Source organism: Choristoneura fumiferana, chromosome 14, assembly GCF_025370935.1.
Source record: "Choristoneura fumiferana chromosome 14, NRCan_CFum_1, whole genome shotgun sequence".
Lineage (NCBI taxonomy): Eukaryota > Metazoa > Arthropoda > Insecta > Lepidoptera > Tortricidae > Choristoneura > Choristoneura fumiferana.
Window position 1 is genome coordinate 433,476 of NC_133485.1, and position 10,281 is coordinate 443,756.

General features: G+C 45.1%; 4 protein-coding genes across 4 annotated transcripts; 2 read left to right on the forward strand and 2 right to left on the reverse strand.

Annotated features, from left to right (window-relative positions):
* Window positions 1-3,474: 3,474 nt before the first annotated feature.
* Dad1 (dolichyl-diphosphooligosaccharide--protein glycosyltransferase subunit) lies at window positions 3,475-4,134 on the reverse strand. The gene is made up of 2 exons (XM_074097034.1): window positions 3,876-4,134; window positions 3,475-3,751 (listed from the first exon to the last, which is right to left on the reverse strand). The coding sequence occupies exons 1-2, from the start codon at window positions 4,081-4,083 to the stop codon at window positions 3,621-3,623; spliced, it is 339 nt and encodes a 112-aa protein (XP_073953135.1). The 5' UTR covers window positions 4,084-4,134; the 3' UTR covers window positions 3,475-3,620.
* A 131-nt stretch (window positions 4,135-4,265) lies between these two features.
* Window positions 4,266-5,181, forward strand: Prosbeta6 (proteasome beta6 subunit). The gene has a single exon (XM_074097033.1). The coding sequence runs from the start codon at window positions 4,383-4,385 to the stop codon at window positions 5,079-5,081; it is 699 nt and encodes a 232-aa protein (XP_073953134.1). The 5' UTR covers window positions 4,266-4,382; the 3' UTR covers window positions 5,082-5,181.
* A 90-nt stretch (window positions 5,182-5,271) lies between these two features.
* gry (trafficking protein particle complex subunit 11 gry) lies at window positions 5,272-8,764 on the reverse strand. The gene has a single exon (XM_074097021.1). The coding sequence runs from the start codon at window positions 8,594-8,596 to the stop codon at window positions 5,288-5,290; it is 3,309 nt and encodes a 1,102-aa protein (XP_073953122.1). The 5' UTR covers window positions 8,597-8,764; the 3' UTR covers window positions 5,272-5,287.
* Window positions 8,765-8,900: 136 nt separating this feature from the next.
* Window positions 8,901-10,086, forward strand: LOC141434606 (SAP30-binding protein). The gene has a single exon (XM_074097032.1). It carries the CDS (start codon window positions 9,056-9,058, stop codon window positions 9,896-9,898), a length of 843 nt encoding a protein of 280 aa, XP_073953133.1. The 5' UTR covers window positions 8,901-9,055; the 3' UTR covers window positions 9,899-10,086.
* The last annotated feature ends 195 nt before the right edge of the window (window positions 10,087-10,281 follow it).

The window sequence follows — 10,281 nt, forward strand, 5'->3', positions numbered from 1 at the left end:
CGCTTTTTCTTTGATGAAGCTGCAGACTGCAGAGCAGGCACCAGACCAGAAAAGATAATTGTTAGAACCCGAGCCATCTGAATCGCATCGGCGCTATCCGTCTGACAATACTTGATTCCGACCGGAACCTTTATGTTTTTATCTCTTCTGTCTGTATTCAAAGTTACACTTTTATTATTTATTGGAGTAACGACTTTTCCAACCTTGCAAGTTGAGGAAATTAATCTAGACTCGTGAGTGAGCACAGGAGGTGCCGACAGGCGATTAGAACAACACTGATTGTATCTGTTCTTTTTCCGCCAGGCGAAGCAAAAAGCGATAAATCGTCACTACTTTAAAAAAAACTCGTACCTCAAAATCGATAATCTTTCCGAGTTAACTTTATGTACATTATTTTAAGGGTTAATTTTGTTGAAGTATTGATTTGAGATACGGAGATTTTTTCAAAGTAGTGACGAAATGCAAAGCAGCGAAAGCAAGATAGGAGCACCTCCTTGTAGAAAGTTTTACTAACAGGCTGTTGGCGTAAAAAGCGTCCTTAGAATTCATTTGCAATACTAAATGTTGACATATGTTTCATTGATTTTGTGCAATATATTTTCGACAGCTGAAATTGTGTAAGTATCTGTAAATCTGAAGCCACAAACTTTCCAGGTCCTAGCGAGCGACATCGACAGTGGCACTCGCTATTACTTACATTACGTCTTAAACCGAACTAAAAAGGTAAACTGTAAGTTGACGCAGATTTGGCTAGAAATCTTCGGTTTACGTTGTTTGCGGTGGGTTATTCTACTGTTGTAATTTCAGTAACTAGATGCTTTTTGTCAAAATTTTACTGAAGATACAAAATTAAGCAAAATACTGGTTGATGCCTGAGGTCGCAACGGGAGGCACCCACAACGAAAGCTGTATTAGTTTATATTTAACTCTAGAATATGCGACCCTTTTTCACCTTTTGTGATATTTTAATTAGTTTTATTAAGTAACAAAGCGATTGTGAAGTAGTAGTGTTTGGTAGCTGCAGTAAACTGACTGGTACTTTTAAAGTAAGGGGGTGCCTTCACCACACCAGCACCAGCACCTCACAGCACCAACACGCGGCCAACAGGACACGGCACTGCGCACGGCGCGAGCGCAGCAGCAGCCCCCCCCCCCCCCCCCCCCCCCCCCCCCCCCCGTAACTTCTTGGGGCAAACAACATTATTTTTCTAAGTCTTTGAGAGAATATTTTTGTATCTACAAATTTAAAAATAACTATCTTTTTGCCGCATGGCGCATGGCGCATGGCGGCATCCGCAAATGTTAATTTTTCAACTATTGATAATTGAATGTAGCAGACATTGGTGTAATTTGTTGATGAAGCCATGTGCGGCGCCCGCGTACCACGCGCGGCCTGACAGAGTTTGATGAAGACACGTGCAGCAGAATGAGACAGAGTTTCTCTTAAAGCAATGTTGCCCTCCAATATCACGGTAATGTCTAGGTCATTCTTTGTTAATGATGGATGACGGTCCTTATGTGACGATTTTTAACATAACACTTTGAACTTTGATATTACATAGTTTTAGTATTAACATGTTTTTAAATTGATTATTATAGTTATATTTTAAATACATTATGTGAATTAATATGTATTTTATCTGTCAAAACATTTTTTATCACTTGATGTAAAAAGGTAAAGAGAAATCTATCTACACAAACAATATCTATGTTTTTGTTTTACATTTTGACTAGTTTGTAAAAATAGCTAATGATTATAATATCTTACATATAGCTCTTCAAGCAAATTATAGTCAAATGTAACAATATATTTTGGTAACATGGGGGAAACTTGGGTGTATAAAGTTCATAAGTCATGAGGTAAAAAGTATTTGATATTATCTCAAATGCTTAGTTTTGTGATTTTATTTGCGCATGAACAAATAAGTACATCTCTTGATGGCTTACTGTAATGGACACTAAATCAATTCTCTGTATGTTGTTTGCTGAGAATGATCGGTGAGAGTACTGTTTAACCACTTTGGTTATCATTGCATTGCGTAAATGCTTGTCAGTTACTCTTTTTGTAGAGGATATCATTGCAACTATAGCACAGGCTATATCGGAATTAGGTAAATGTTGTCCACCAGCTGTAGTGCTTTCGTTCAGCATTAATATCACTTCCACCTGTGTCATTCCAAGCTTGCTAGACATATCATTTATAGATTCTTTTGAGAATACAGCACCACAGAGTGGTGTCATTAAGACTTTTGAGCTTTTGCTATATGCGTATTCTGCTGCCTTGCTGAATGTGCTCATTGCGAGCATACCCGCTTGTTTGAATGTAAGTATCAACTTACCGTCGACTTCATTTGCCTTAAACACTGTTTCTTTAAAAGTCGACACTATTACAACTTTGATAGACAAGCAAGTTGTCTTATCATCATTTGTCTTTACATATGGGAACTTGAATCTGATTGCCTTGTCCCCTTTTGACTTCTTCTCATTCCTAATGTAAGGCCCCATCTCAAATATCATCTTTGCAGAGAATTCCAGTGCCTTTGATGCAACATTCTCTGATAGTGCCTGTCCAAAGTCTTTGCAGTAACTTTCAAACTTCTTACACAGGTCACCATAGTTAAAGTCGACTGAAGTATAACTTTCAGTAAACTGTTCAGGCGTCACTCCAACAATGGTAAAAACTTTCTTAAAGTCCACATTGGCTAGTGATGCTGGTGTCACACCTGATGTGCTGAATTCTTCCTGAGTTTGTGTACTTTCACCCAGTGCTAGATGTCCCAGGACATCCTTTGATGTCATACTCTCTGCCATATTTAGAATTTATTAAATTCTTTGCTGCGTTAATAGTATGCTGTATTATGTCAAACTCACTATTATTATGCCTTTCAGCTAATATTGATGGTAGATTTATTATTTCCTTATCATCAATTCCTAGTATTGTGGCTTGATTACAACTATTCCTTATACCAGCAATGAATATGTCAAACCTTATATTTCCGTTATTATACACTATTGGTTCTGGGAAAATGATATTACATTCACAAACAATAAATTTTGCTGAATACACTGAAGATCCTCTCAGTTCACATCTGTATCCAAAATTTTCTCCTTCTTTTGGTAAAGTGATAGTATATCTATTAAACATTTATTGATCCCTGCATGCTGCTTTTTCGAAAAAGGTTCACCTCAGTTTTTTAAGAGTAGAAAAATAATTGTCAAACATATATTTTCAGATTGAATATAGATAACATTGGTAACTGTGTAAGGGACTGCAATAGTTCCATTTGCATAATAATTTCCCAATATTGTTTCCATATAATGTGAAAATATGACATTATTTTTAAATAAAACAAACTATGTTTTGTACTTAATGACATATTGTCTGCATTCATTTTAAAACATTCATTACTTTAAGGAATATTATTTGAGTAAATATTGTAAAATTGATTCGAGACTAGTCAAAGAAATAAAATGTAAAAATTATTATATTTTTTATTTATCTGCCCCATAGATCCTATATCCTCTAAGCAGACTGTATTATAAAATGGAATTCTTGCTTGTAACATTCATAACTTATACATTTTTGCAGACAGATAATAGATATCAATGTAATAGTGAACTTAACCTATGAAGTTAATAACTACAATATGTAAAACAAGATGTGCAAATATGAAGTCTGCAAATCCTCGCTCAGCACTAAGCCCCTGGAATTCATGCTTGTTCTCGGGATTCACTTGGAGTCTCAGGCAAACTGAAAATATAAAGAATCATGTAAATCAGTTGTGCATGAAGTTGTTAAGAAGATTCATTATTTCCATTAGATATACGTTTCTAACAAGGAGACGTTATAGAGCTGAGAGGATCCTTCGACTTACCACCCAGGACGAACGAGCTGACGGTCGAGATGAAGCCACTCAAAAAGGAATTGAACGGGAATGTGCCGACAAGGCAGCAGTACACAAACTGTATCACGGCGGTCAAGAAAATGTAAAGTAGGTAAGCGTCAATGATCTTCAGCTTCTTGGAAGTCTTGCTGGTGTATTCTTGATATAGTTTCGGAATCACAGACATTAAAGAAGTCATGTTTTATTTAATTATTTTGTGAAATATTCGGCTTTATACATACACGTCATCCGTGCACCAAAGATATATGAACTTTTTTTTCTCTTGTCAATCAAATATAGTACACTGATAACACTCCAGACACTGATAAAAACGCTAAGCTTTGATTTTATAATGCAAATCATTTTTATTTAGGGTCACACCAAAAGAAACGTCAAACAAATCGGGCAGTTTTTGGTATTGTGCATGTCATCGAATGTTAAACAAAGTTGTACACTCATTTCATTATTTAGTTATATAGCAAATAATCGCAAGCAACCATGTTAAATGTCCACGGTGACTTCCCCGAGTATGCGGTGCCCGGCGCCAAGCAGCACCGCTTCGAGCCGTACGCGGACAACGGCGGCAGCATCGTGGCCATCGCCGGCGAGGACTACGCGGTGATCGGCGCCGACACGCGGCTCAGCACGGGCTTCTCGATCTACACGCGCGAGCAGAAGAAGCTGTTCCAGCTGTCGGCGCGCACGGTGCTGGGCGCCACGGGTTGCTGGTGCGACACGCTGACGCTGACGCGGCTGCTGCGCGCGCGCCTGCAGATGTACGAGCAGGAGCACAACAAGCCGATGGGTACGCCCGCCGTCGCGCAGATGCTCTCCACCATGCTCTACTACAAGCGCTTCTTTCCGTACTACGTGTCCAACGTGCTGGCCGGCCTGGACGCCGACGGCCGCGGATGCGTCTACAGCTACGACCCCATCGGCCACTGCGAGCGCTCCACCTACCGCGCCGGGGGCTCCGCGGGCGCCCAGCTACAGCCCCTGCTCGACAACCAGATCGGCTTGAAGAACATGCAAAACGTCACCGAAGCCCCCCTGCCCCGCGAGAAAGCCCTCGCTCTCATCAAGGACGTGTTTATTAGTGCCGCTGAGAGAGACATCTACACGGGAGACAGCATTTACATACTCATCATTACTGCAGATGGTATTCAAGAAGAGAAGTTTGATCTTCGTAAAGATTAAAGTTCTGGACTAGTAATATTTAAGGAATAAAAATTATTTGTTTCATGGGGCAACCTCGAGATAGGTATTTTTAAATAAATAATAACATGTAACAATGAAATGAATTTTTATTTTTAATTATTATAAGGTAACTACAGTAAAACTCAGATTTTGTTCAATTATTTACAATTCTCAATAAAAACGAAAGGAATAACATTTCATAGATTTTATTTCTTGTACTTAGGCATAACAAATATATTTTCAGGGAAAGATTTATCAAACATTTCTCTGACAGCGTCCTGAGCGGGCCCCTCGGCATCGGTCAGCACCGCTTTTAGCCGCGGCGGCGACGTGTTACCTGCCACCAGCGGGTGGATGTTGTAGCACACAGGCACGCGCTCGCCGGGCGGCACCGTCACCGAAACCTTCTTGTAGCCCGCAAACATGTACGCGTCTGTGCCCTCCACCGTCAGGGTCAGTCTCACTGGAGAGCTGGACTTTCCATATAGAATACACTTCAATGGGACAGAAGTCTGTAATTCCACAATCTCTGGGTAGTATACCTCTACTGAGATGGGGCACTCCTCTATTGGAAGTCCAGACAGGGCCGTGCTGCTCATCACACAATGCCCATCCGCATTGCTTTTTCGTCGCCATTTTATATTGTACAGTCCTACTCTCGTGGGGGCATCCTTGGGCTTGTATCTCGCCTGCACACAGATAGCGTCTACAGCAGTGTTATTCTCTGCCACTTCTAAATTACTTATGCAGGATTTGGGTTTGCCCTCATCGGCATATTTAAAAAAGTCTACTACCTCTAGCTCTGTGTCCACTATCAATAGATCCCAGGGACTAAGGATCTTAACATGCGGCATCACAATGAGGGGATCATCTATAAAGCATTTTGATATAGGTTTAAAGTTCATCGCGACAAAATTTGTCGACACCTCGAACGGCTTCACTACAGTAATTTTAGTAGTAAACTCCTTCACACACTCCAACTTGGATACATCTGGAAGATCAATACTGTATGAAACTTTAATTTGGACCGTCGTGGTTGTAGTTCGGTTGGTCTTTAAATAGAATGTACTGGTGAAGACTGCGGACTGGGAGATGCAGTCGGCATGTATCTGGAGCGGCTGGGGCTGCGGCGCGGCCTCCGCGAGTGCGAGCTCGGTGACGGTCTCGGGGTTGAGATTGTCGGGCGACGCGAGCAGCGCCACGGCCACGCGCACGTCGCGCACGGCGCCGCGCTCGCCGTTGGCCACGGAGAAGCTCGTGGGGAACCACTCGCCCTGCAGCGCCGGGCTCTGGTTGCTCACGCTGATGGCCAGCCGGCACTCGCGCGCCACCACGTGCGCCACGGTCGACGGTACAATGCAATCGAATTCGTAGTCGGCTTTTGGGCTCTGAATGAAATGAAGGAGTTCTGGATGAATCGCGGATTCTGACAGTTTGAACTCTTCCATTTTAAAATTCATGACGATTTGCCGTTTCTTTTCGTCGCCCAGGACGAAAGTTATGTTTTTGATCGCGATTTCAGAACCGTTGTCGTTGTAATTGCATTTGGAGCTGCACAGGAGCCTCTTGACTTTGCCTCCTTCTAGAGTTATATGGTCACCATCTTCTGTGATAGGAATCTCGACAGTTTCTGTTTGACTGGTCATCGTCACGAAGGCATTCTTCACTACTAGGACGGCATCAAAAGAGAGTCTCACAAAAACTTCTATTTCGATGTTCTCGTCCATTCTATACTTGAGTTGCGTGAATTTGGGTTTGACCTCGAGCACGCTAGATATGTTGGCCATGTCTACGGCGACGGCGCGGGGCTCCCGGGCGGCGGTGGCGCGCCACATCTCCAGCGCCGCGGACTGCGGCGATGGGGGCAGCTCCGGCTCGGGGGCAGGCACTTCCAGGTCCAGCACCGCTATGATGTTCCGGAATATCCTTTCCTTGTCATCGTTTGGCACTCGGATGTGTCTGGAGAGAGCCTCCAGCGAGAGTTGCACGTAATCCTGCACGGCGGCAGAGAGGAAGGCGCACTGAAGCGCGCGCGCGAGAACGTGCGAGGCGAGCCCCCACCAGCGCTCGCGCCTGTAGTCCCACAGCATGTGGCTGAGCAGCGTCAACGCCTTGCCGAAGTCCCCGCAGCAGTAGTACTCGTCGGCCATCTCCACCACAAGCTGCTTGCGCATGCGCGGCGAGTTGAACGTCTTGAACTGCGCGATGGCGCTGCCGAGAAAGCTGATGACAACAGCCGAGTGGTTGAAGGTGCGCTCGTTGTACTGCAGCGCCAGCACGGCGGCCTGCTCGCGCTGCGGGTCGTGCGGGTCGGCGCTGAGGCGGCCGGGCCGCCAGGGCCTCTGCCCATAAAATTCGACTATCCCTTCTAGAGGGTCCGGCGGCAGCGGGTATTCTGATGCTTCAGCGCAAACTGACCGCATTGCCTGTCTTCTCTTCACTGTGAACTGTGCCGCATACTGGTAATAGAAGCCCGGGTGCTGTGACTGTATAGCTGGAAGCCCTGCGCGTATCGCTTCATCAAAGAGTTCTCCGAAGGCACTGTACTGTCTTGCGATCCAAGCGTAGTGCTCAAATAAAAGTTCTGTTGGACCAATCCTATTTTTATATCGTTCAATATGTGATTTAAGTTGAGCTATAGCATCCCTTGCCATGTTTAATGCAAACAGGAGCTTACAAAGTTTATAGTTGATATACCCGGCTACTGTTCGCACCTCATGCATGTTGGTGTCAACAGTCCTGGTCTCTAGCAGATTGTTGTAGGCATGCAGGTAGTGCTTGTGGGCCGTGCTGAGGTCTTGCTTCAGCTCATTTAGAAATCCGAGTTTGAACTGGTGCCGCACAAACAGATACTGGTGAGTCGTCTTGTTTAGATGATCTCGGTGCTGTTTAATGTTTTTGGTTTCATGGTGATAGTAGTTCTGCGCGATGTCGTAGAAGGCGTTCTCGAGGCGCACTATGTAGCCCATGAGGTGGTCGTTGTGCGGCAGCACGAACAGTGCCTTGGACTGGATCTCGCAGGCGGCGCAGAGAGCCTGCGCGCGCTCAGCGCCCAGCATGTACTCAGAGGGCGGCGGGGCTAGCGCGCCCTGCACCACGACGACGGCGACGCGCGTGGCGTGGCCCTCCACGGCGGCGCGGATGCTCTGCACGCGCGACGCGCACTCGATGATCTTCTCGTTCCACTGCGGGTCGTTCCACTCCATGTCGTAGAAGATGACGACGAGAGCGGGGACCAGCGCCACGCGCTTGTGGATCCAGTTCTTTTTGAGCACGCCCTTTGGAATGTACCACTCGTAGGAGTTGCGCTTGGGCTTGACGACGGGGAACTCGAAAGTGTTGGGTAGCAGCTTGAAGCGCACGGTGCGGTCGGCGCGCCGCGCGCTGAACGCCTCCCACACGGCGCGGTGCACCGCGTTGTTGACCGCGTCCAGCCCCGACAGCCCCACCAGCGCCAGGGGCTTCGCGATCATCTCGGGCGGAAACTCCGTCGAGTCGCTAGGCTGCGTCGCCATCTCGCTGCGGTGCCTGCCACTACCGAAACATTCACAGAGTGCTGGCTTTGACTACGTATTATCTAGATATCACACGTTTCACAGGAAGCTAACCATTATTTTCGTGAATACCTGAATTCTACAAATTCTACATAAGTCCAACACCTCCATCATTCGTCAAATTGACAGTCAGCACTCAGCAGTAATAAATACGTTCCGTTCTACTTGCATCCATGGCAAACAACCTACCACGACAGTTGCCGTTATATCGTTTCCGAACGAAATCCCTTTTGGAGAAATTAATTTCCGCATGGATTTAACTTGACAGTTGACTTGACACTGACAAGCCGTGATCGTTCTTAATAATATTCTCATTTATTTGCCACATTGTTGTTTTAATTTCTGCAAATAAATATACTCTGCGTTGTTCTGTAAAATATCATTGTTTCGTTTCTCGTATTATAGTCAACTGAACTAACAATGACATCACAAGCTTTAGCTTCCCTTACGGCGACATACACTGATTCGGAGGGGGAGGAAGACATCGAAGAACAGACGCCCGAGAAGGATGAGCTGAAGAGCCACTCGGCACCGCCGAGCCCGAAGCGCGGCGTGGACGCTGCCGCGTCGTCGTCGGCCCCGCCGTCGCCGGTAAAGCGGCTGGTGTCGTACCAGGACGAGACGATGGTGTCGGACGAGGAGGCGTCGCCGCCTGCGGGAGGCGCGGATGACATGCGCCGGCTGTCCATGGAGACTGACACTGACGAGGCGCCGGCGCGCTCGGAGCCCGACGACGAAGGCGTGCCGCCAGAGCCGCCCGGCCGCTGCCCGCGCGAGCTGCAGGAAGCCATCGCCAAAAACTACAACCGTATGATCACCGAGGGCCTCGACATGAACCGGATCATACAGGACAAGAAGAACTTCAGGAACCCCAGCATCTACGAAAAGCTTATACAGTTCTGTGACATCAATGAGCTAGACACTAATTATCCGCCAGAGATTTATGATCCTTTGAAATGGGGTAAGGAGTCTTATTATGACGAATTGGCGCGAGTTCAGAAAATTGAGATGGACAGGAGAGAAAAGGAGAAGAAAGAGAAACTTGCTAAGATTGACTTCATCACTGGAGTAGCTAAAAAGTCTGAGAGTGATGATGAGAAGAAGCGTAAGTCGAAGTGGGACCAGGCAGCGCCCAATGTGGGGTCCAAGCCCACCATTAAGCAGCCTGGTCTGCTGCAGCAGCCGCTCACCAGCAATGTCACAGGCACCAAGGGAACTGTTATATCAGCTTTTGGCTCATTACCCAAAAAACCTAAAATTTGAACTGATAATGTCTGTAGTGCTATTGTATTGAGGATACTTAATGCTCTTTGGAGTAGATATAAACTATTAATGGTGTCTTTGTCTGTACTTAGACATTACCGAGTGGAATGAGAAAGTGAAAAAGTGATTTCTGATTGTGTTTGTAATTTGGTTGTTAATTTAAGAGTATGACATTATTATTGATATGATTTTCTTGTGTTTTATTGTTACATTAATATTACAAGTACTTTTTGAAATAATTTTGTCTATCCACATGAGTCTTCATTCATATACTTTTTAAAATGAAATGATAAGTAAATGACAGAATGTGTGTACTTTATAAAATTTTGCAAAATACAAATACAAATTGTTCATTGATTATAGAACAGCTAGATACAGACACC